Source organism: Canis lupus, chromosome X, assembly GCF_003254725.2.
Source record: "Canis lupus dingo isolate Sandy chromosome X, ASM325472v2, whole genome shotgun sequence".
NCBI classification, from domain to species: Eukaryota; Metazoa; Chordata; class Mammalia; order Carnivora; family Canidae; genus Canis; species Canis lupus.
Genome location: NC_064281.1, coordinates 107576690 through 107603618, shown reverse-complemented (window position 1 = coordinate 107603618; position 26929 = coordinate 107576690). Strand labels below are relative to the sequence as shown.

Genomic DNA, 26929 nt, shown 5'->3' with positions numbered 1-26929 from the left:
AAAGCTATGGCCTCCTTCAAAATATACATTCTCACAAATGCAAAAGGTCGTGCGTGCTTCCGAGTGTCTTATTAGCCTCCCCTCACCCCCAGTCGCACTCCGCAGCTAAAAACTCAGGACTCAAGATTGAGATAGACCTGGGGTTTCATCCTTGGTCACCCCACCTTCTTTGCCTCAGTTCATTTAATTCATGCCCCTGCCTCATGTAGATGAGTGCTTAATCTGGTGTGATTTTTTTTCTCTTAGGAGATGACGGAAAATGGGAGCCATCAGTTGATAGTGAAGGCAAGATTCAACTTTAAGCAGACAAACGAAGACGAATTGTCGGTTTGTAAAGGGGACATCATTTATGTCACCAGAGTTGAAGAAGGAGGCTGGTGGGAAGGCACGTTAAATGGCAGAACAGGCTGGTTCCCCAGTAATTATGTCCGAGAAATTAAATCCAGTGGTAAGTGGGTCTTTTAAGAGCCTTCTTGAATGTGCCTCTTGTACTTTCTTGTATTTCTACTACAAATCTTGTACTTTTTTAAAAAAGATTTTATTTATTTATTTATGACAGACACACACACACACACACACACACACACACACACACAGAGGCAGAGACACAGGCAGAGGCAGAAGCAGGCTCCATGCAGGGAGCCCGATGTGGGACTCGATCCCAGGACTCTAGGATCACACCCTGAGCCCAAGGCAGGTGCTCAACTGCTGAGCCACCCAGGTGTCCCAAATCTTGTACTTTTAATTGGTTCCCAGAAACTATTTGTTTTTGTATCTATATGCCCACAGTAAGAGTAGGAGAGAAATGCGGGGGTGGGGGGGGGCATGGAAATCTGTGAGTAGATATTTTGAAACACAATTGTATTTAGATTATATCAAGGCAGCAGAAACCCCAAAAAGCAAAAGAATTCAAAGCTCAGATAGTTAACTATTCCACCTTAACTATATCCTCTTCTGTCTACTAATTGTAGCTCATGTAATATAGAACATAGTCTTGCCTGCTGCTCCAAGGCTCACCATGGCAGAATACAATAATAAGACAGGCCGTGTGCTAACTTCCTTTTTTTAGCCCTACGCTCCTTAAGCAGACCTATGTCTAAATGCTTCAGAGATGTGTTTGAGAAATAATAATCGTCGGACTGCAAGAAGCTGTCTGGCTGCTTTGATTCTGAATAAGATTGTCCTTAACTCATTGCATACTACTAACTGCTTGTCTTCTTTCATAATAATATCCAGAGAATAAAATCTAGTAATTCTTCATTAGTCTTTCTAGAACTTTCTTAGGTAACTTCCTTGCCTTTTATTATTATTATTTTTAAAGGTTTTACTTATTTATTCATGAAAGACACAGAGAGAGGCAGAGACATAGGCAGAGGGAGAGGCAGGCCTGGGCCAAAGGCAGATACTCCACCACTGAGCTACCCAGGTGTCCCACCTTTTATTATTTAAGAAAGTAGATCCTACCTCTCTATTAGCAAAGACCCCTGATACATAAAAATATGTCACAATCCGGATAAAATAGCGTTCAGTTATTTACATTATTATATCTCTTTACTTCCCCAAATTATTTACCCAAGGGCTCCTTTGAGTGGTTATCTCCTCAGGGCAGTTTTTCTTTTGTAGATGTCTTTATTGCTTTCTTAATGCCTCAAAATTAATACTATTAACTAATATAATTATAGGCTCACTGTAAATAAATTAAAACATTACAGAGATGTATAATGCAAATAATACGAATTCCTCTCTCCTTTGTACCCTCCCCCAGATAACCACCAACCATTAGGAGCTTTTCCCTAAAACATTTAATAGAAAGTTTAGTTTGCACACTTTCTCTGTTGTGTGTTGGTTTAAGGGCAGGGAATGCATCTTTTTTAATGGAATAGATGTTTACTAACAGATTTACAATTATATATGTATGTGTGGACTTCTTAGCATTTTTTTAAGATTTTATTTTTAAGTATCTCTACACCCAGTGTGGGGCTTGAATTCACAACCTTGAGATCAAGAGTCAGTCAACCAACTGAGCTGCTCAGGTGCCCCTTAGCATTTTTCTTTACTGGGAATCAAGATGTTTCTGTTGAGTCCTGAAATATTTTCACAGGCCTTGATTCGAATTTCCTTGGTTTTGATGATCCTCACAGCTGATTTTTACCCCTTGCTACATCTTTCAATTCCTTTGATCTGGTTATCAAGGTCTCTAACTTTCCAGATTCACTCTAGCTTTGTTCCTTGATTCAGTGTCTTCATCTGCAAAATTAAAAGCCCCAGCACTTGCTGCCTTGCCTGGGAATCCCAAGCATTGTTGAGAGGACACAGGGAGTGGACACACAGCATGCCCTCATTATTGTGTCCCTTACTGAGATGCCTTGTAGCCCAGGCTGGCTGCTGTACTAGGGACTGCCCTGGGCTGTTGTCCTGGGCTTTGGACTCTTCAGGTTTCTCCTATACTCTCTTTTGCTTGGAACTCAGTGAAGGACTCACATGGCAAGGTCTGGCTCTGATTTGAGCACTTAGGTAATCCTTAGAAGCATTTCACCCATCTGTCAAAGATAGATCTGTACAGTGTGGCCCAGGAAGTCTGCTAGTTAAATGAAATGTAATTTAAACTCGGTAGCCAGAGTGATTTTTTTTTCTAAATGGAACTTGAGTAATGGTTCCCCATCCCAAAAAGAGTAAAAGCCAAGGTCATCTAAGTAGTCTACAAGATCCTCCAGGATTTGGCTTCCCATTGGTCCTCTGACATCCTCTCTGACCTTTTTCCCCCTCACTCCTTCCACTTCAGCCACACGGGCCTCCTGGTTGCCTGTGCCAGACGGGCACCTGCCTCACTTGCTGACCCTCTGCTTGGGACACTGTCCCCAGATATCTGCATGACTGGTCCCCTCGCCTCCTCAAGTCTTTGCTTACTTGTCTGCTTTGCAGTAGTGCCTTTCCTGATCACCTGAGAAAACAACCTTATCCCCATTGCCTCTGTCCCCCTTCCCTGCTCTATTGTTTGGTTTACCACTTCTCCCCATCTAATATAATATACGTGTACTTATTTATTTCATTTACTGTCTGTATCTTGCCATTAGAGTGTAAGTGCCATGAGGACAGAGATGTTTTTGTTTTGTTTAGGCTTAGTAAATATCTGTAAGATGAATGAATACTGTGGGGCAGGTCATTACATTCTGTTCAACCCATTCACTGAGCATCAGTTAGATACTGGGTAGTGGTAGAGCTATAATAGTCTGTCCTCATGGACCCAGCCTCTAAGGATGTTTCAGTCTAGTGTCAAGATAGGAGTGTATGTAACCAACTGTAACAAGATAGCACAAGGTAAGTAACACAGACAGAGCTCTAAGTCTAGATAAGATGCTGTTGGAGCAGTAAAGAAATTATTTTATTAACAAAAACCTCGGTGAGGGGAGAGCACTTAAATTGGGTCTTGGAGGATGAAAAGAAGCTTCTGCAGGTAGAAGATTAGAGGGCTTGCTCACTTCCGCAGCACATATACTAGAAGGTTAGAGGGCATTAGTAAGTTAAAGAATGGAACTTGGAGGGCAAGGCACTGACAGGTGGTAGGGTGATTTGGGTTGGGGGGAAGGTAAGTAAAGAGAAGTGGGGCCTTGGCTGGAGCTGCATGAAGAAGGGTGTCAGTGAGAAGCAAGGGATAGCATGTGGTTTGGAAAGCTCTTTCTAGTGGTAGTATAGAGGCTGGATGGCAGAGAAATGGTGAGGATAACTGACGAGGATGTGGGGAAGCCAGTAGAGACTCTTGCTGAGATCTAGGCAGGCCAGATAGTGGTCTGGGCCACTTTTGTGACAGTGGAGCGGAAGAAGAAGTGGGTGGATGTGGTGGAGACTGTCAACATACAATCAAGAAAATTCGCTGACAATTTGTTATGAGCACAAGGGAAGAGGTGAAGGTAACTCCAAATCTAGGGGTTTAGCTTGAGGGTGAGCTCTTTAAGGGCATGTAGTATCATGTACCTAGCCAGCCAGCAAAGGGTTTTTTTTTTTTTGCCACAACTGGACCATCAGGCTCTGTCCTGGACTCTGGTGAGGCACAGAAATATAGACATGTTCATAGTCTAGTGGGGGGGGGGCAGATCTCTTACCATGTAGCATGAGAAGTTCAGTGATAGAGTTAAATGCAGGGTGCTATGAAGAGTGGCGAGCAGAAGAGGGATGCCTGACTCACTGGACATGCAGGTCAAGGGGAATTTATTTGTCCTTGTCAACTTTCTGTCTCCATAGGACCTCATACAGTGCTTTAGGCACAGGAAATATAGGAAATGTTTGACACGCACTGAACTCCATTAATAGAGAAGATGGGATGAGGAGGGTATGTGTGAGTGTGTGTGTTGGGTGGGTTGTCAGGACCGAAGATGAGGAGTTGCTTTGGACATGTTGAGTGGAGATGCCAGAGAGTCATAGTTGTGAAGATTTGCAGCAGGTAGTTATCCTTCCAGATTTGGAGTCTGAGGGAGAGCTAAAAGCTGGTGATGAAACAGAACTGACAATATAAGGTGAGAGGCAAGAAAGTATAAACTGCAAAGCAGGTCAACAGCGGAAAGAGTGCGCTGTGGGTGGAGAGGTTGTCAGAGGCTCTGTGGAGGAGGTAGGGCTTGAGCCAAGGTAGTCTGTGGATAGGCCCAGATGAGAGGGGAGGGTGATCCAAGTCGTAGCAATGCGTGGGGGCAGGACAAAAGCCACAGAGGATCTGTGGTAGGATTGAGTCAAAGGGAGCCTGGGGGATGGTGGAGATCAGCTTGATGGAATGAGCTGTTGGGAAGGAGGTGTTGAGCCTTTGTTGACCTGAATTCTTTCCCATCCCAACTTGTGCACCTTCACAGAGTAGGGAGTAGGCCAAAACCCATTGAGGAGGCTGCTGAGGGACATTTTAAGTTCTGTGTGTGCTGTTTTGTCTTTGGCTTAGAAAATGCTTGTCAATTTTTAATGTCTGTCCGTGAAATTCATACTGATATATAAGCTTAGGAAAGGTTTATCTTTAAGGAGTTAAAAAAATGACTCAAAGGGGCCCCTGGGTGGCTCAGTCGGTTGGGAGTCTGCCTTTGGCTCAGGTTGTGATCTCAGGGTCCTGGGATCAAGTCCCATATCAGGCTCCCTGCTCAGCAGGGAGTCTGCTTCTCCCTCTCCCTCTGTGCTCTCTCTCTCTCTCCTCAAATAAATAAAATCTTTAAAAAAGTGATCCATAGATGAAATGCATCTCTCATAGAAATGAAATTGGCCACTCAGTTTTAAACCCCATTGCTATACAACCTCTTGGGTCATCTATAGAAGTTAAATCAGGCATCAAACTAAAGGCCTCCTGTCATCTCTTTCTGCTTACTCTTGGGTCACATATGTAGCACTGAGGTCACTCAAGTAGTCTGTAATTCTGACAAATTCATTCAAGGTAGCCTGGATACTGTTCATTCAGGCCAACATTACCCATTCTTTTGTATTGTCTTAAAAACAAAACAAGCAACCCTAGCCGGTGCAAACTCTCGCCCTGCAGATTGCTGTGCCGTGGGAGTGCTGTGCACAGTTTTCTTCCCTTGAGCCTGTCATCCACAAGAGCACTTTGTGCTCTGGTAAATGCCCTAGGGGAGTGGCATTTTAAGTTTTAGATTCCACTGTAGCTTTTGTCGAGAAGATAATTATGGCCAAAGCCCTGGGGGCAGCTTCTTCCCTCTGTTCAGATGGAGGCTGGTTTCAGAGGACTTGTGGAACTACCAATCTACTTCTGTAGAAAGTTAAGAAATAGAATATTTGAGGGGTGCCTGGGTGGCTCAGATAGTGAAGCATCTGCCTTGGGTTCAGGTCATGATCTTCAGATCCTGGGATTGAGCCCCATGTTGGGCTCCCTGCTCAGCGGGGAGCCTGCTTCTACCTCTCCCTCTGCCTCTGCCCATGCTGGTGCTCTCTCTCTCTCCCTCTTCCTCTCTTGAATAAATAAATAAATTTGAAAAAATAAATAGAATATTTGAATATCTCACACACACGCACACACGTGCACTCGCACCCTCAAACTCCTTTCAACATGAGCTTGAAGCTGAAGGTAGAATAGATTTTCATGAGTATGATGATAAAAGCCTCTCACCAAGGATGATGGAATCTGGAAAGTGGTGACATTATGAAGCCATTGTTCTCAGTCCTGCTTGCATACCTCTCGATTTCTTGTTACATGAGAAAAACCCTAATTTGAACAAAAATATTTTTCAAAGATTTTATTTCATGAAAAATGTATGTATGAGGGGCGCCTGGGTGGCTCAATGGTTGAGCGTCTGCCTTTGGTTCAGGTCGTTATCCCAGGGTCCTGGGATGGAGTCCCTCATCGGGCTCCCCGTGGGGAGCCTGCTTCTCCTTCTGCTTATGTCTTTGCCTCTCATGAATAAATAAATAAAATCTTAAAAAAGAAAAATACATGTATGAATAAATTAGTCATTATATAAGCTACAGAAGCTACATTAAGGGCATTTGCTCCTCTGTTTGAATCAGATACGTTACAAATAAGAAAATTAGCCATTGTTACAATTATCAGTCCTTTACTTAAAAATCACTGGTGACCTATAAATTAACGTGTTATTTATACATTAGACAAATTTCTGCCAATACATCAGGAACATGGTCAATTATGTCTCTTTTTCATTTTTGTCTTTGTTCCTTAGAAAAAAGCTAAGGGTTCTGTCAGGACTTGGCGTTAAAATTTTCCTGGCAAAATTTCCATGCCGAGGAAGTATTGAAGCAAGTATGATCAGAACAGATATTTTAAGCAAATTCTGTTTTCTGCCACCAGTTCAGTTAAAGGGTCATTAAATCCTTCTTCTAAAACTTATTAGCAAGAAAATATAGATATCACATGAGGAGATTAGGTAGCATTCTAATTAAATTTGTATTAAGGCAGATTAAGAAATGGCTCATCCTACTGATTGTAAACCAAAACTAGGATTGAGCTTTATATTTAGATTTCCTTTTGTAGTCCCCTGGGTATGTCACATAGATGTTTCCTTTTCTTTTTTTTTTGGCTCGAGATTTTGTATTCTGCATTTTGGGGCCTCCTTGCCCCCACTACATAGATGTTTCCTATCCAGAGAAACTAGTTGTCACTGGATTTCTTTTTGTCCAGTCACCATCACAGGCAATAGGACTCTGTACAGTGGCAAGGGAGGGGAAGGAACTGGAGGTTAATTGGAAAGGGATCAGGGCACCTGGGTGGCTCAGTGGTTGAGCATCTGCCTTCAGCTCAGGGTGTGATCCCAGGGTCCTGGGATTGAGTCCCTCATCAGGCACCCCACAGGGAGCCTGCTTCTCCCTCTGCCTATGTCTCTGCCTCTCTCTCTGTCTCTTATAAATAAAATCTTTTTAAAAAATTGGAAAGGGATGTTTACATCAGGATTAGGAGGGCTTCTGAGGGCTGCATCTGTGTGATACTGCTATTGTTTAAGTTCTGTTATGCCAGATAACCCATCTGAATTCTTCATGACACTGATTGATGTCAGTGATTGAATTGAATTGAGTAAGAGTGGTGAGAGAGGCCACCTTGCCTTGTTCCTGATCTCAGGGGGTGTGCGCTCAGCCTCCCATCTCGCACCATTTATGTAAATGCTAGCTGTGGGTTTTTGGTAGATGCTCTTTATTCAGTTGAAGGAGTTCCACTTCATTCCTGTTTTGGGGGTTGGTGGGGGTGGGAGTTTTTTACCCCTTGAATGAGTGTTGAGTTTTGTCAAGTGCTTTTTCTGCACTGATTGATATTATCTTGTGATGTTTCTTTTTAGACTATTAATGTTGTGGGTCACATTGATTGATTTTTGAATATTTAACCAACCTTGCATCCCTGGGATGAATTCCATGGTCTATGGTGCTTAAAAAATATTGCTGAACTTTATTTGCTAATATTTTGTTAAAATCTTGTGCATCTATATTCATGAGGGCTGTTGGTCTGCAGTTTTCTTTTTTAAGACTCTCTTTGTCTGGCTTCGGGGCTGGGGTAATAGTGACTTCATAAAACGAGTTTGATGGCTATCCCTCCTTTCATTTTCTCTAAGGGACTATAAAGAATTGGTATTGCCTCTTCCTGAAACATTTGATAGCATTCTCCAGCAAAACCATATAGGCCTGGAGATTTCTTTTTCACGAGTTTTAAATTTAGAAATTCTATTTCCCTAATAGTTATAAGGCTACTCAAATGGTCCGTTTCCTACTGGGTAAGTTGTGGTAGTTCTTGTTTTCGGGAGAGAGTTGGTTCATTTCACATCTAATTATCAAACTTATATGTGTAGAGTTGCACAGAGTATTGCTTTATCATCCTTTTGCTGTCTCCAGGGGCTGTTATGATATCCCCTGTTTGGCTCCTGATATTGGTAATTCGTGTCTTCTCTCTCTTTTTTTTTCTGTCAATCTCGCTAGAGGTTTGATAATTTTATTGATCTTACCAAAATGCCGTCTGTTTCTTTGCATCACCTTCAGCCACCCAGGAATCTCCAAATCAGCTACTTCCTTCTTTTCAATTCTTGTCTCTCCATTCTACATTACATAGTTAACATTTTGTTTCATTTGCAATTACCCATTCCAGTGGCCTTTCCTGCTCTCTTCTGTTTCTTGGCAGGCTCTCCATTACTGTTTACCCTCCTTTTCAGCCTGGCTTTTGAAAGGTGACCACATCTTACTGGTATCTCTAGAAAGTTTAATTTTTATCAAGACTGGCTTGTATTTTCATTGCACAAAGCAACTGTGAGTTCTAAGTAGAACCATTAAGGGTACATTGTAGAAAACTTGCCTAATCAAAAATGAAAAGAATTGGGTAACTGTCAACTTAGAAGATATGTGAGTGTACAACACCATGATATACTGGAAAGTATACCACACTTGGCTGTACAGTACTTGGTTCAAGTCCTGGCTCTGCCACTTACAATCTCAAGTATAGGCAAGGTTGCTGTACATTGTTCAGTTTTTCCCAATAAGTAAGGCCTTGTGAAGTCACCAGGTAGATCCAGGAGGATCTTGAAATAGCTCAAAGCTCCCCGAAACTGGCTATGCCTCACTTGTCATCACTTGCAAGTGGCAGAATTGGCTCAGGTTTCTGCCTTTTGGCCTTATTTTCACTCTACCCAGCATGGTCCAGCTAGATGATTCACTGTCACAGGAACAGTCCTCCCTTAACATTGCCATTTCTGTAGCTGTTCTTCTGGAATCTTCTCTACCTAGAAAATTCTCTACAGTTTTCTCTCCCAGTTTGAATTCTTACCACTCTCCAGGACTGGATCAAGTGGCCCTTCCCCAGCTAAGTCTTCTCTGACCATCCCAGCTCAAACTGATGGTCCCTCTGAACTCCAGTAGGAATCACTACCAATGCCATCAACTGAACCCTTCAGTAGCTTTATCTCTGGACATCATAAGGGTTAGGAATGCAGGCTCTTCTCAAGGCACATCTGGGCTTCAATCTTGGCTTTGCCATTTCCTAGATACATGCCATTAGACAACTGACTTCATCTCTCTGAACCTTAGTGACCTCTTCTGCAAAATGAGATCACCTCTGCCTGACAGGGCTGTTGTGAGGATCAAATAAAATGTCTTAAAAGCTATTAAGTTCCAAATAAATATAAAGGATATTTTTAATGTAATAATTAAAAGTCAAGATTAGATGACAAAATATTCATAAAATAATGTTATGATAGGAGAATTAGAAGCGTACCTGGCTGGCTCAGTTGATAGAACATGTGACTCTTGATCTTGGGATCTTTATTTTTTTATTTTATTTATTTATTTATTTATTTATTTATTTATTTATTTATTTATCTTGGGATCTTGACATTGAGCCTCTCATTGCGGATAGAGACTACACAAAAACATTAAAAAAAACATTATTAGGAGAATTACAAAACTGTAAGTAAAGTAAGAAAGATCCCTGTGTGTGTGTGTGTGTGTGTGTGTGTGTGTCTTCACAAATACATATATAAAAAGAGTGGGAAGACATGCTTTATAGAGACGCCTGGGTGGCTCAGTGGTTGAACATCTGCCTTTGGCTCAGGGCATGATCCCAGGTCTGGGGATCGAGTCTTGCTTCAGGCTCCCTGCAGAGGAGCCTGCTTCTCCCTCTGGGTATGTCCCTGCCTCTCTCTCTGTCTTTCATGAATAAATAAATAAAATGTTTTTTTAAAAAAAGAAGATATGCTTTATAATGTTACTCTGATGATGGTTAGCTCTGAGTGATGGCTAATCATTGGTTTTTATTTTCTTTTCTATAATTTTCATTTTTAGGATAAGAATGTAATATGTTTAGAACTAGAAAACATTTTTTAAAAATATTTTATTTATTTATTCATGATAGACATAGAGAGGGAGAGGGGAGGGAGAGGGAGAGGGAGAGAGAGAGAGAGAGAGAGAGAGACACAGGCAGAGGGAGAAGCAGGCTCCATGCAGGGAGCCCGATGTGGGACTTGATCCCAGGACTCCAGGATCACGCCCTGGGTCAAAGGCAGGCGCCAAACCACTGAGCCACCCAGGGATCCCTAGAAAACATTTTCTTAAATGATTTTTATTTATTTGTTCATGAGAGACACACACAGAGAGAGAGGCACAGACACAGGCAGAGGAAGAAGTAGGCCCCATGCAGGGAGCCCGACGTGGGACTTGATCCCGGGTCTCCAGGATCACACCCTGGGCTGAAGGCAGGCGCTAAACCACTGAGCCACCCGGGCTGCCCATAAAACATTTTTTAAAAAGAAAAATCAAGCGTGATGATATGTTACATTTAGTTATTCATATATACTCTACCATACTTCATAACGAGTTTAAAGTACCATATAATATAGCAAGGTAAAAATGGAATATAAAACAAAATGAAGCAAAGGAAAAAATGAGGGTAGGAAAGATAGTATTAGTGACACTGTTAAACATTTATCATCACCATCTTGTATTTATCTTCTGTGTTTTTTTTTTTAAAGAAAGAATGTGGGGCAGCCTGGGTGGCCCAGTGGTTTAGCTCCGCCTTCAGCCTAGGGCGTGATCCTGGAGACCCAGGATCCAGTCCTGCACTGGGCTCCCTGCATGGAGACTGCTTCTCCTTCTGCCTGTGTCTCTGCCTCTTTCTCTGTCTCTGTGTCTCTCATGAATAAATACAATCTTTTAATAAAAGAAAGAATGTGTTATGATATCTCTTAATCGTGAGTTTAATAGCTAAGATTAACTTTGTAAAAGAAAGCATTTTATCACTCAATGTCATGATGTTAAAATGATGCATAAAAGAAAGAAGAATTTTCTGCCAGTTTTTTTTAAGATTTTATTTATTTATTCATGAGAGTCACAGAGAGAGAGAGAGAGAGAGAAGCAGAGACACAGGCAGAGGGAAAAGCAGGCTCCATGCAGGAAGCCCAATGCAGGACTCGATCCCAAGACTCTGGGATCATGCCCTGAGCCAAAAGCAGACGTTCAACCACTGAGCCACCCAGGCATCCCTTTCTGCTAGTTTTTAATGTGTTAGAGATTCTGATTATTTTATTTTTGGCACAGTAGAGAGCCCCAAGAAAGGATGGTTGCTATTATCTATATTATACTTATATAGTAACTTATGAGTTACAAATATATATATATATATTTGGTTAGTGTTGGCTTTACGTATCTGTTTTGATTAAGTTGAGGGGAGAGACAAGACTGGAGTAAAGAAACAAGCCTGAATGGAGTGAAGTTCTTACCCTGGGCCTGCCATTCATTAGCTAGGCCTTACCTCCTTAGAAATTGAGGGGGCCTGAACAAGAAGATCTATCTAGAGTTTAGCAAAATTATAGTTTCACTTATTGAGGAATGTACATTTCCATTGATCATTCTATTTAACAATATCTACTGTATGTGAGTTGACCTGTGTAATAAAATGTTCCTCTTAGATTTCTATGACATTAACATAATTTACATGTCTTTCACAGAGAGACCTCTCTCCCCCAAGGCTGTCAAAGGATTTGAAACAACTCCACTTACCAAGAACTATTATACTGTGGTGAGTGTTCAGATCATAACAAAAAAGTTTCTTGACTGTGGAAACTTTTCAGTGGCTGAGCCACTGATGTGTCGAGTAACACTTATGGGAGACTGGGTAAAGTATTGCAAAGGTCTCATGTCAGCTGTGCTACAGTAAAGCTCTTCTGCTTGTAGGCCTCTTACAGATGTCTAGAAGTTTTAGATTCACCATACTGAAAAATTCAAAGATGGTACAGTGATTCTGAGCAAGGCCTATTAAACAGTGCCGAAAGAGAAATTGGTCCATAGGTAGGCATCATGGGGAAATTCAGCAGTAGATATAGCTTTACCAAATATTTAGAAGGTGAATTCCCAAGTTACTCTAAGCAGTAAGTTTTAAGTGATTGCATACTGTGATTTTATTTTAGAATCAACCAATCCATTATGATGTCCTCTGAAATATGATCAACCTTGTGTTCGAGGAGAGCCTGAAGGGAAGACTGCCCTTTGGCAAAAAGCAAGGAATTAAATGGCTCTGGCTTGAACACAGATATGTCAAAATCTATTAGCTATAAATAGGGCATATGCAATATTCAAAATAACTTCTCATTTGAAAAAAAATCATATTATTCTCAATCTTCTCTCTGCTTTCTTTCGTATCTACTTTCCAGACTTAGCCCAGTCACTAATGAAAAGGTCAAGTCATCATAACCTCTAAGTTTTCCTGTCTGATAGCTTTGTCATCATCCTCCACCTCAGCTGAAATAGTGTCACTTTCCCCCCAATATTGGATGTGCATTTGGACTGCATACTCCTTTCATTTTGTGCATGGATAGTTTTTAAACATCTCTATACATTGCGTTTCAGAAAACAGATTTGCACTCTTCAGTGAATTTGCTCCATAATGATGACATGGGCGGGACGATAGTTGGCATGAAAACTCAGAAAGTAGCTTCATAGGTGACATGGAAAATAATCATAGGGGACAATTTTGTCACTATTTTTCTTCTTACATTTACACTATTTTCCTCTTACATTGGGTTAAAATCTATTACCCAACAGAGCTGGGCTCCCTTCTCCCTTCCTCATGATCATTTCTTTAGCCTCCAGGTGACCCCAGTCATTTAATTTTTAAGACATTATCTATCTATCTATCTATCTATCTATCTATCTATCTATCTATCTATCTATCTATCTATCTATCTATCTATCTATCTATCTATCTATCTATCTATCTATCATCTATCTATTTGAGAGAGAGAGAGAGAGAGCATGCACAGGCCAGGGGAGGGAGGGGTAGAGGGGGTGGGAGAGGGCGAGGGAGAGAATTTCAAGCGGATTCTGCACTGAGTGCAGGGCCCAACAGGGACTCCATCTCACAACCCTAAGATCATGACCTGAGCCCAAACCAAGAGTGTGACACTTAACTGAGCCACCCAGGCACCCTACCTCAGTGATTTAATTTTTTTAAAAGATTTATTCATTATTTTAGAGAGAGAGAGCATGCACACACATACCCATTTGCACAAGTGGGGGGAGGGGCAGAGGGAGAGAGAAGTAAATTTCCCAGTAAGCATAGAGCCCGACACAGAGCTTGATCCCATGACCCTGAGATCATGACTTAGGCCAAAATCAAGAATCGGACCCTTAAATGATGGAGCTACCCAGGTGCCCCTCCACAAGTGACTTAATTTTTAAAGAAAAGATGCAGTCAAATGAGGGATGAAAATGCTACCATAGCTTCTTTTCCCTGTGGATTTAGAGTATACCATCGAGCTGCTTTGGAGTTGTCTCTGCTTCTGTGGATTCTACCAATTTATTTATTTATTTTAGTTTTTATTTAAATTCCAGTGAGTTAACATACGGTGTGCTATTAGTTTCAGGTGTACAATTTAGTGATTCAACACTTCTGTACATCAGCTGGTGCTCATCACAAGTGCCCTCCTTAAGCCCCATCATCTGTTTCACCCATCCTCTCCCTGCCCCGCCCGGGGAAGCCTCAGTTTGTTCTCTGTGGTCAAGTCTGTTTCTTGGCTTGCCTCTCTCTCTCTCTTTTTTTACTTTCCTCATTTGTTTTATTTCTTCAGTTTCACATAGGAGTGAAATTAGATGGTACTTGTCTTTCTCTGACTGACGTATTTAACTTAGCATAATTACTCTCCAGCTCTGTCCATGTTGTTGCAAATGAAAAGATTTTATTCTTTTTTTGTGGCTAATATTCCTGTGTTTGTGTGTGTGTGTGTGTGTATCTGAAAAAGTTAAAAATAGAACTACTTTATGATCCAAAACCACACTACTGGTTATTTACCCAAAGAATACAAAAAACACTAATTCAAAGGGATACATGCACCCTTATATTTATAGCAGCATTATTTACAATAGCCAGGGTGTGGAAGCAGCCCAAGTGTGCACTGATGGATGAATGGATAAAGAAAAGGTGGTATATACATAAATGATTCTACCGATTTAAAATGCCGTTGGGATTATCCAAGGCACATTAACCTCTGTGATTCTTATGGGCCTATGTAAACCATATATATACTTATACACAAATTCTGGATGTCCTGCAGTTTATATCTCCCAGTTCCTATTGGAGTTCATGTGCATTGCTTCTAGTTCCCTGCTGCTATATAAACAGTTCTGCAGTGAAGATCTTATCATAGGACGTTGGCAAAGTATATGAAGATCTATAGAGTAGATTCCTAGAAATTAAATTGTCCAAAGGCCTGAGAACCAGGAGAGCCAATGGTGTAAGTTCTAGTCTGAGGGTAGGAGAAGACTGATGTTTCAGCTCAAGAAGTCAGGCAGAGACAATGATTCTCCTTCCCTCTCCCTTTTTGTTCTATTCGGGCCCTCAACAGATTGGGTGATGCCCACTCACATTGGGGGTGGGCAGTCTGCTTTAATCACTCTACCAATCAAGGGCTCATGTTACCTGGAAATGCCCTTACAGACACACCCAGAAATAACGTTTAAGCCAGGTACCTTGTGACCCAGTGAGGTTGACATGTAAAATGACATGTAAAATTAACCATCACATCCTAAAAACATGGGCAGGAGACCTCTTGGATTTGCAAATCTGTAGATATCGTGTCCCCCTTTTCAAGTTTCCAAGGGATCATCTTCTGATTCCTGCCCTACTCAGGCTTTGATGCAATTTGGGTAGCACATCTGATTTGAAATGTAACTCGATTTTATGTGCTAGGAGGTATTTAAAAATAAAGAACAACAGCAACAATTGGAACAAGAAAGGAAAATGGTAATGTTGTGAGAGGAGGGTTTTTAATGAGTGACTGTGGTGATCATTTTGCAAGGTGTACTTCTATCAAAATATCAAGTTATATACCTCCAATATATATACTTCTTATTGGTCAGTTGTACCTCAGTAAAACTGAAAAAATAAAGAACAGAGAAAGGAATCCAAGTGGCTTTGTTATCAGGCTTAATTTGCGTTGTGGCACTTAGCTCTTAGCACCCATGGCCTCACTGGGAAGGCGGGGCAGATGTGATAGTATAAGGCATGTGGCAGAGATGTCACATTATAAAAGTGTCCTAAGATGGGTTCCTTACACTGTGCTTGAGGTCTTGTGCATCAGAAGCCCCCGGGGAGCTTGTTAAACGTGCAGGTTGTGGGCCCCACACCTGACTTACTCTACCTGAGAATCTCTGGCCACAGAGCTCAGGAAACCTGCAGCCCCTTCCTCACCCCTACCACCCCCCACAGGTGATTCTGAAGCTCACTAAACTGAAGTTGGAGAACCCAGCAAAAGAAAGGTTCAGTGGAAGACGAGACTCAGTCATGTCCAGACCTAGATAAGCAGAGAACAGCTGGAAGGGAATTGGGGCAGTGGGACTATACAGGCACATCCGACCAGGCAGGAATGTGCGAGCCTGCAGTCCCTCCCCTCAGGTCACAGAGTGGATAGAACTCTCTTCTTCACCCATCAGAATGCCCCTGAGAAGGTGCAGTGCTTTATTCACTGCAACCAGTGTGGCACACGGGAAGAATGCTGTCCTTTGTGCTGCCATATGCAGTGATCCGAATATTCAGTTCTGCATGCTAGCATCCATCTGCAGAGGGAGAGATGGTGTCTCCCTACATCCTAACAGGAAAATTCAATCTGTAATGGCCAGCATTATTTTTTTTTCTAGTTTTCTTCTACTTCACTGTTACTTGTGGCAGATGCCTAAAGGGTATGTCTTAAAGAGCCTACACTCAGTAGGAAAGGTGGAGAGTGTGTGGCATGTGACATCACAAAAATCCCAGGAAACCTCCTGTAATATCTGCCCTTACTGCCTGCTTTCTGCTTACTCTATTTTCTCTCTTACTCCTCTATCTGCCCACTTGCTCCCACCCTGAATTTTCTCTATCTTTCTAGTGCTTATCAACTCCTTACCCCCCTCTTTTTAATACTTTATTTTATAGTGCAGTTTGGGGTTTGCAGCAAAATTGAGTGGAAGGTACAGAGAGTTCTCATATACCACCCACAACCACACACATGCACAGCCTCACCCACCACCAGCATCTCTCACCAGAGTAGTGTATTTGTGACAACTGAAGAATCTACACTTTCACATCATGATCATCCAAAGTCCATAGTTTACATTAGGGCTCACTCTTGGTCTTGTATGTTCTTTGGGTTCGGGCAAATGTATAATGGCATATATCATCCATCATTATGTTATCATACAGAGTATTTTCACTTTCCTAAAAATCCACTGTGCACTTTCCCTTTTTAATTTTTTTAAAGATTTTATTTATTCATGAGAGACACAGAGAGAGAGGCAGAGACATAGGCAGAGGGAGAAGGAGGCTCCCCACAGGCAGCCCGATGCGGGACTCAATCCTAGGACCCTGGGATCATGACCTGAGCCAAAGGCAAATGCTCAACCACTGAGCCACCCAGGTACCCGCACCTTCCCTTTTTTAATATACCGACCTAAACTACTTTATCCATCCATCCATTTATTCCTTCTCCGTATCCCTGTACTTTTTTTTTTTACCTACCCATTTCCTGTCTTACTCATCCGTATACAGTTGACCTTTGAACAACTCGGAGGTTAGGGTCGCTGACCCCCTGCATAGTCAAAAAATCCATGTATAACCTTCGACTCCCCAAGAACTTTACTGAGACCTTGCTATTTACTGGAAGCTTCACCGATAACATGAAGAGTTGATGAATACATATTTTGCATGTTATATGTGTCATATGCTGCATTCATACAATAAGGTAAGATGGAGAAAAGGAAATGTTATTAAGAAAATCATAAGGAAGAAAAAATACATTTACAGTCCTGTACTGCATTTATTGAAAAGAATTCGTGTATAAGTGGACCTGTGCAGTTCAAACCTGTGTTGTTCAGAGGTCAGCTGTTTCTCTTCCATCTGAAGGCTGGAGGTTAAGGTGGTGACAGCATTTGCATAGTCTGTCAATAGGGAGATAGTGCTGCTTGTTGCATGAAAGCCAGGGACCTGGAGGTGTGAAATCAGTCACTGCATTTGAATGTAAGCAAGGAGGCTCTACTGGCATATAAGTCAAATATGACATAAATACAGGAATAGGTCGCTTTTTTAGGTCCCATAGGACTTTATCAACATGAGCTCATTCTTACGGGCATCATAATTATCTCAGAATTCCTATAATATGACATCTTTGCTTTGAGGTTTCCTGAGGCCATTATAATCCTCTGTGATCATTGGACCTTCCTCTATTTTCAGCCTTTTGTGTTTATGCATTTTCACCTCTTAAAATAATTCCTTCATACTCTGTGACTCCTTCCCTTTGGAAGAAAGAGTTATAAAAATGAACTCACTCTAAAGCCTTCCCAGGAAATGTGGGAAATACATTTTACTGGAGAATCAATAGCCCAGGATAGAGGTACAAAAGGCCTCCACGTCTTTTTCTATGGCTTCTCCCCATCTGTCTTATTCTGAATTTAGTCAAAGGTTAATGGAGCAAAAGGATACTCAGTTACCCTTGTGGAGACAGTCAGGGAGGCAAAAGCAATGTCTGGATGCAGTCTATTTTAGCAGTTTGAATGGATTTCATCTCGATCAAACTGTACTGCTCTGAAGTTGGTTGGCTTGCCAAACCCCTTGCCATCTGAGGCCTTCTGTTTGGGAACACATAGCCTTCTCTGTCTGCTTCCCTTTTTATCCTTTTACAGTAGATGCCCTGTGGCCTGCAAAATAAAGAACCAGTATCAGAAGTTCATCAGTTGGTCTTTTGAGATTGAGGAAAGCAATGAAAGTCCAGATGAATTTGGGAAAGAATCCCAAGCATCCACCCAGAAGATTGTTTCTACTAATCAGACCACAGCAAGGGCAGGACTATCTAATACCTTACCGTTCAATTTTTTTTTGCATTATTTAATGAAGGATTCATTGACCACCTTTGTCAATTTAGTTTTGTAAAGTTAGCATTCAGCCATCCTCAAAACTTATAGTGATATGAGTTAAAACGATTTTTGGTGTAGCTCTCCAGGACTCATTGAGAAGCAGCAGGAGGTGTCTCCTTGCCTTTGTTACCTTTGTGTTCTGTGTGTCCCAAGCTAGTGGGTCCAACAGGAATGGAACTCCTACAAAGTGTCCTGCCTCACCTCACAAATATACCCACTGGAGCAGGACAGTTAGCACCTTTCTTGCAAAATCTTAGTGATTTCTTCTTCTTTTCTTCTCTCTCTCTCTCTCTCTTTTTGCAAAATCTTAGTGATATCTTTAAAAGAAGCCCCAGATGATAGCATTTGAAAGGAAGATGAAATAATAAAGCTGTTTCAGTGGTGAGAGGGAGGTCGGATTAAAGCAGCATCGTTTTAAAAATCACATTTTTAATGTAAATATGACTGACTTTTCTAATTTAAAAATTCCCTTCAGGCAATGAATGACTGGATCTAGTTTGATTTTTTATTTATTTTTTCTTGTTTTCAACAGACATTGCAATTTGGGTAGGGTGGCAGTTATAGGCAACAGCGCTTGAGAGGAAGGTGAGGATGTGGGATGGCTCATTTCCAGACACAGTCTTTTTAGAGAAATGTGAACAAAAGGAGATGATGAGATGACTTCATTCCTTCCTGAACATGAGCAGGAAGGCTTGCCACCATCCTTTTTCCCCTCCCTCAATACAAATTCTATAGAAAAATAAATATTGTTAATAAAGCAGTATGCATATATATGTTTTACCTCTTCCTTAATAAAAGATGATACTGCTGAATTCTGGTGCAGTTCTCTCCATTTCTAAGAATATAAAATGAATATTAGTGCTGAGCATGCATGTAGTTGAGGAGCTGGGGTACTGCATGCTTTGAACAGTGGCCCAGCTGGGCAGAGAGCTCTATGATGGACAAATTTGAGTTTGGAAGGACACTCTCCTGGATAAGGACTTGGAGTCTAAGAGAAAAACCAGAAAGAATTTCTATTAGCAGATGCAAAATGTGTGCTTTGACTTTTTAAAATGGCTTCATTGACATATAATTTACATACCACAAAACTCACCATTTTAAGCTGTATAATTTACTGATTTTTAATAAGTTAACAGTTATGTGACAATCACCAGTCTGATTTTACAATATTTTCATCACCTCATCACTCCAGTTATAAACCCTGTACCCATAGCAGCAATGTCCACAATAGCTGAGCTATAGAAAGAGCCCATGTGTCCATTGACAGATGAGTGGGCAAAGAAGACATGGTATATATACACAATGGAATATTACTCAGCCATCAAAAAGAATGAAATAAATATTGCCATTTGCAATGACATGGGTAGAACTAGAGGGCATTATGCTAAGTAAAGTAAGTCAGTCAAAGAAAGACAAACACCAAATGATTTCATTCATATGTGGGACTTAAGAAACAAAACCGATGAACATTAGGGAAGATAGGGGAAAGTAAAATAAGATGAAATCAGCGAGGGAGACAAACTGTAAGAAATTCTTAACTCTAAAAAAAAAGAAATTCTTAACTCTAGGAAGCAAACTGAGGGTTGACGGGGGGATAGGGTAACTGGGTGATGGGCATTAAGGAGGGCACTTGATGGAATGAGCACTGAGTGTTTTTTTTAAGATTTTATTTTACTTATTTATTCATGAAAGACACACAGAGAGAGAGAGGCAGAGACATAAGCAGAGGGAGAAGCAGGCTGCCTGTGAGGAGCCCAATACAGGACTCAATCCCAGGACCCTGGGAACACAACCTGAGTCAGAGGTAGACACTCAACCACTTAGCCACCCAGGTGCCCCTGAGCACTGGGTGTTATATGCAACTGATGAATCCCTAAATTCTACCTCTGAAGTTATAATACAGTATATGTTAACTAAATTGAATTTAAGTGAAAAAATTTTAAAAGGAAACCCTGTACCTATTAGCAATCACTTCCTCCAGACCTTGACAAGCACTAATCTACTTTCTGTCTCTATGGGTTTTGACTATTCTGGACATGTATAAACTGAATCATACAATATTTGTTCCTTTGTGTCTGGCTTCTTTCACTTAGCATATTATTTTCATGGTTCGTTCATGTTGTAGAATTTACCAGTACTTCTTTCTTTTTATGGCTAACATTCCATTGTATAGATACACTAGGTTATGTTTATCTATTCATCAGTTTATGGACCTTTGAATTATATCCACTTTTTGGTTGTTACTAATATAGCTCTGTGAATGGGGCACCTGGGTGGCTCAGTTGAGCACCTGCCTTTGGCTTGGGTCATGATTCTGGGATCCTGAGATCAAGCACTGAGTCAGGCTCCCTACTCAGTGGAGATCTGCTTCTCCCTCTCTCTCTGCCCCTCTTCCCTGCTTGTGTTCTCTCTCACTCTCAAATAAATAAATCTTAAAAATATAATGCTCTATGAAGATTCACTTGCAGATTTTTGTGTGGACATTTGTTTTCATTTCTCTAGGAATTGAACTGCTGGGTCATAATGTAAAACTATGGCTATTCAAAGCCTTAGCCGACTTTCAAGTAATTATTTTTACTGTTCAGTTGTTAGAGTTTTTTATATATTCTGGATACTAGACCCTTTTCAGATATATGACTTGGAAATATTTCTCCCATCCTGTGGCTTGTCTTTCACTTTCCTGATAATGTCCTCTGACACACAAAAGTTTTTAATTTTATGAATTCCAATTTATGTACTTTTTCTCTTGTTGCTTGTGATTTTGGTGTCAAATCCAAAGTCATGAAGATTTCCTCCTCTATTCTCTTCTAAAAGTTTGATAGTTTTAAGTCTTGAGTCCATTTTAAGTTAATTTTTGTATATATTATAAAGTTGAAGTGCACATTCTTTTGCATATAGCCATCCAGTGGTCCCTGCACCATGTGTTGAAAAGACTGTTTTTTCCCTACTGTATGGTCTTGGTACATTTGTCAAAAATCCGTTGACTATAGGTTTATTTTTGGACTCTCAATTCTACTCCACTGATCTATATATCTATCCTATACCAGTACTAAACTATCTTGTTATTAGCTTTGTAGTATGTTTTGGAATTGGGAAGTATACCTTCTACTCTCTTCTTTTCCAAGATTTTAAGAATTTGTGAAGGATTTATATAAATTCTTTCAACTTTTGGTAGCATCAACCAGAAAAGCCATCTCATCCTAGGCTTTAACTTATGGGAATTGTTTTGAATGCTTAATCAATGTCTTTATTTGTTATAGCTGTTGAGACTTTCTTTTTTTTAATTTTTAAAAAATTTTTATTTATTTATGATAGTCACAGAGAGAGAGAGAGAGAGAGTGAGAGAGGCAGAGACACAGGCAGAGGGAGAAGCAGACTCCATGCACCGGGACCCCGACGTGGGATTCTATCCTGTGTCTCCAGGATCGCGCCCTGGGCCAAAGGCGGGCGCCAAACCGCTGCGCCACCCAGGGATCCCTGTTGAGACTTTCTATTCCTTTTGTGAGTCAGTTTTGGTAGTATTATCTTTCTAGAATTTTCTTTTTACTTTTTTCAGTGGTTGACCTAGAGTTTGCAATGTATATTTAGAACTAGTCCAAAGATAGTAGTATATTACTTCACAGGTAGTGCGAGTACCTTATAATAACAGAGTATTCCTAATTCCTCTCTCCCATACCTTGTATCTTTGCTATCATTCATTTCAATTATACATAAGCATACTGGGTGTTATAGTATATGTTGGCAAATTGAATTTAAATTTAAAAATAATAAATATGAACACCAATAAAAATAAATTAAAAAAATAAAAATAAAAATAATAAATAAATTTTAAATCATATATGCTTATCTGTATGCAAGCATATAAGCATATATCTGTTACATCAATTAATAGTGCAAAAATTTAGAGTTTTTATTTTATCATTACTTATTTCTTCTCTCATACTTTCTTTCCTTATGTAGATCTGGGTCTCTGACCTATAGCATTTTCCTCCTCTCTGAAGAACCTTTTTTGAAACATTTCTTCCAAGGCAGTTCTGTTGGAAACAAATTCCCTCAATCTTTGTATGTCTGAGAAAGCCTTTATTTTTCCTTGAGTTTTAAAAGAAAATTTCACAGGGTACAGAATTCTAGGTTAGTGGGATGTTTTTTTCTCAACACTAAATATTTCTCTCCACTGCCCTCTTCTTACATGGTTTCTGAGAATACGTTGGATATAATTCTTATCTTAGCCCCTCTATAGGTAAGCTGGATTTTTATTTCCCTCTGGCTTCTTTTAGGATTTTTTTCTTTATCTTTGCCTTTTCTGTACTTTGAATATGATTATGTGTAGGTGGGTTTGTCTTTGGCATTCATCCTGCCAATTTTCTCTGAGCTTCCTGGAACTGTCATTTAGTGTTTGACATTAATTTGGAAAAATTCTATCATTGTTGTTTCAAGTATTCTGTCCTTTTCTCCCCTTCTTCCTCTTTTGGCATTCTGATTAAACATATGTTATACCACAGTTTGTAGGTATTCTGTTTCTTTTTTTTTTTGTCTTTTTTTTTTCTGTTTGCTTTTCAGTTTCAAAATCTTCTATCGATATATCTATCCACAAGCTCAGAGATTCTTTTCTTGGTGGTCCAGTGTACTAATGAGCCCATCAAAGGCATTCTTCATTTCTGTTACAGTGTTTTGGATCACTACCATTTCATTTTCATCCTAAGTATTTCTATCTTTCTGCTTACAATACCCATCTGTTCTTGTATGTTGTCTACTTTCATTAGAGCTCTTAGCATATTACTCATAGTCATTCTAAAATCCTAGTCTCATGATTCCAACACTCCTGTCATTCCTGACTGTGGTTTCAGTGTTTTCTCTGTCTCTTCAAACTATGTTTTTTGCCTTTTAGTATGCCTTATAACTTTTTGTTGGAAGCCAAATGTGACGTACTGTGTAAAAGGAATTGCAGTAGTAGGATGGTGAGGTGTGGGGGCTGGGGAGGTTTTCTGAAGTCCGATGATCAAGTCTAAGTCTTTTGGTATGCTTATGTCTCTAGATTGTAAACTTCACCAGTGCTTCCCAGGTTGTTTTACTCTTTTAGGGGGGGACAGGAAGGCTGGAGGGAGCTGGGGTAGGTATTTCCCTTCTTCTTGTGAGGTTCGGCTTTGGTAAAGACCTGAAAGGTTAGGCCCTGGTCAAATAGTTTCTCTCTTGAGGGCAGACCTTGTCAGGATGGACAGAATGCTCTGGTGTATTTCCAAAATGGCCACCTTTCCTTTCCCACTTCTGAAGCAGGAGGGAGATTTTCTTCCTATCTTTACTGTGACAGCCTGATAGAGCCACTGGACATATAACAAAAGGTGAGTGTGCTGCTCTGTGACTGGGCTCCCTGGAGGTCTGAATGCTCAGACTTGTCCACCCTGTGCCCCCAGCAGTTCAGTTACAGCTCAAGTTGTCCTGCCCTGCTCCTGATTTCCACAGAGGCCTCTGCTCATGGATTTCTGTGCCAGCAAGTTTTGATTTTGTGTATCTTCCTGTTTGTCTCTCCAGTTTGGGAGGTAGCATTTTCCAATGTGGCCTCAATTCCTTGACAGATATAAGAAAAGTCAAGTGGTTTTTTTTCCCCAGTTAGTTTAGCTATTTACTTATGGTTAGGATGGGGTAATGACATCCACACTGCTTAAATGCTGGACCAGAAACAAGAAGTCCTCTTTCTTCTTTTTCCATATGGACATTTACAGCTATATATTTGTCTGCTTTAACTGCATCCTGTGAGGTTTTTTATGTTGTGTTTTCTTTTTTGTTCATCTCAAGATAGTTGCCAATTTCCTTTGTGGTGCTTCAGCTTTCTATGGGGGGGAGTCATTTCTGTTCTGTCACTGGATTAATTTCAGAGAGTGTCAGTGCCTCCAGGCCCTGAGGTTTATTTACATCTACACCTTTTGACAGTAGTTTCTGAGAATAGGGGAACTGAAAGGAGACATGAGTGACTGGAGAGGGGGGAGTATGACTTAAGCTCTCGCTTTTGAAGCCATGCTGTAGCTTGTGGCCTCTACCCCAGAGATTCTCAACTAGGCCATATCGTCCTTCAGGTGGCATTTGGCAACATCTGGACATGTGTTCGGTTGCCATACTGGATGGAGGAGTGGCGTGCAACTGGCGTCTAGTGAGTAGAGGCTGGGGATGCTGCTCAACACCCCATAATGCACAGGGCAGCCCCTCACAGCAGAGTTGTCTGGTCCAAAATGTCAGTAGTGCTGCCATGGAGAAACCTTTTGTAACACCTTACATTAGCAGGACTGTATCCTGCTCACTAAGCACCCACCTGTGTAGTATCTCAGTCCCTCTTCACAGTGATCCCTGAGGTAGGTGAAATGTCACAATCTGAGGTGAGAAGAGTGAAGCCTTAAAACTGTAGCAACCTGTCAGTTGGTAGCAGAGCCTGGATGACCACCTGCCAGTCTGATTGTTACCCCCAAAGGCCATAGTTACCTGGGTCTCCACTCGCTCTGTCCACTCCATCTTTCAAAAGCAGATCAACATGCATTGTCCTGTGAGTAGATGTCTGGAGCACTGGTTGCCTGAGGGGCCTCTCCTAGCTAAGAATGCTTCACATGGTCTTGTGATCCTCTGCAAACACAGTGGAGAGACTCCCTGCAGGCCATGTGGCATTTGGCACGGAGTGGGCATACAGTACATTTCTGTTGAGTAAATTAAGAGTAGCTTGGTGAGCTCTAGGAGCTTGAAATGTAGGTTGTAGGTATCTCCAGAAGAGGCTGGAAAATGAGACAGGACCCTAGGATTGACAGGGCAAGAGAAATCGCGGACTGTACATGGGTTGTTTTGCCTCAAGGATTTTAATTTGGTTATTATTCATATAAAAACCAATTATTATAATTTGGTTATAATTCATTATTCCCCTTGTTAAATTCCTCACACTTCAGCTTCCTCTTCTTATTGAATTGTTCATACTAGTACTTTTTAACCTTTCTTAAAAGACCAGTTTTTACTCTACTTAAAAATTCACTGTGGCTTCAGATTTTGTCCCCTAAAGATCTTACTGGAACATTACTTCAAGAAAAATCTTTTGTGTTACTTTTAAAGATTTTATTTATTTATTCATGAGAGACACACACACAGAGAGGCAGAGACATAGACAGAGGGGGAAGCAGGCTCCCCACAAGAAGCCTGATACAGGACTAGATCCTGGGTCCCCGGGATCACACCCTGAGCCGAAGGCAGACGCTTAACTGCTGGGCCACTCAGGCATCCCTTTTGTGGTATTTTGACATCAGTTATCATGAAATTATCCTGACATTGAATCCGTATGTCTTCAGGTAACTGGTCTCTATGTTCGCATCCATAAAATGGGATATGGTCCTTTGTTAGTTAACTGTGGCCTTTCCCGAGGATAAATGATTTAGAGCATGTGAAAGCATTCTCAACAGTGCTGTGTAAATGGCCAGGTCCCTCCAGTTATGAGTAACTGTGAAAAATTGTATTCATATGAATTATGCAGTATAACCAGTTGTCGTGCAATTATTAAGGTAGTTTGCTAGAATGAAACAAAGTGCATTCAGATTTTGTGTTTCTTACAGTGCTAGCCTAGTAATTTGATGAAAAGATCTCAAGCTATATCTTACTTTGGACTGTCCTGAGAAATACAAGAGCTTGACCTTGACCTTTGTTTCTCCATAGGTGTTACAGAACATTTTGGACACTGAAAAGGATTATGCTAAAGAACTTCAGTCTCTACTTGTCACTTATTTAAGACCCCTGCAGTCCAATAACAAGTAAGATTTACATTTTAAACCCCTTGCTAAATAAAGCAAGATAATGTCAGCATCCAGAGTTATTGCTCTTATGTCACTGAATAATTGATTTTGCCCTTTAGAAGAATTTCCACAGATCACAGGTTGCCAAGAACACGGTCAGGGCAACGGAAATTACACAAGATGTTGCTGCTGGAGAGCTTGGCTTTCTTTCTCTTTTGCCTGTGGAAGGAATGAGCACATCTGCATTTCTGTCTGTAGCAGTTTTTATCATTTCTGTCTGTACAGTTTTTAAAAGCGATATATGCAGTTTTACCTTGCACACACGGATCCTGCTAGTGTTTTTATGCAGAAAACATATAAACTGGAAAGTTTTGTGCTCCCCCTGACCTTTGCTTGCTGGGGCAGAAACTCTTCCCCATGGTCTGAGAAGGGAAAGCATGTGGCATTTTGTGAATGTTTGTTAAGGGCACCTCGAGGTCGTATTTCATTCAGACCAAAGAGAATGATAGAACTGTTAAAATGTTTGTGTGTTTGTTTTAAATAAAATACTCAAACCTTATTCTGGTCTTAGAAATGTCTGAAGCTTGAATTGAAAACTTCATTTTCACAAAAGAAAAACATTGACCATTTTTTTGTGCTTGTAGGCGTGGCCTATTTAACAAATAGTGGCTAACTGCATTTGTGTTTTTATTTTAATTGATTACACTTTACTAGAGATTATGATCTATAAGTCAAATAGAAAATTGAGCCACAGGCCCTTAAACTGCAGGACAAAAGCCTTCTCCTTCCCCTCAGTAAGAGTTTACTTTTGCTGGACAGCTGCCTCAGCTATTGGACTT

At 40.7% G+C, this 26929-nt stretch overlaps 1 protein-coding gene across 4 annotated transcripts in view; it reads left to right on the top strand.

The window, feature by feature from the left end:
• The window catches only part of ARHGEF6 (Rac/Cdc42 guanine nucleotide exchange factor 6), a 101106-nt gene that overhangs the window by 32961 nt on the left and 41216 nt on the right, over nt 1-26929 (top strand). For all 4 annotated transcript variants that reach the window (XM_025460895.3, XM_025460899.3, XM_025460897.3 and 1 more), the window contains 3 exons: nt 247-448; nt 11907-11977; nt 26014-26108. In XM_025460895.3, coding sequence (XP_025316680.1) covers nt 247-448; nt 11907-11977; nt 26014-26108 — 368 coding nt within the window. The remainder of the gene's footprint in view (nt 1-246; nt 449-11906; nt 11978-26013; nt 26109-26929) is intronic.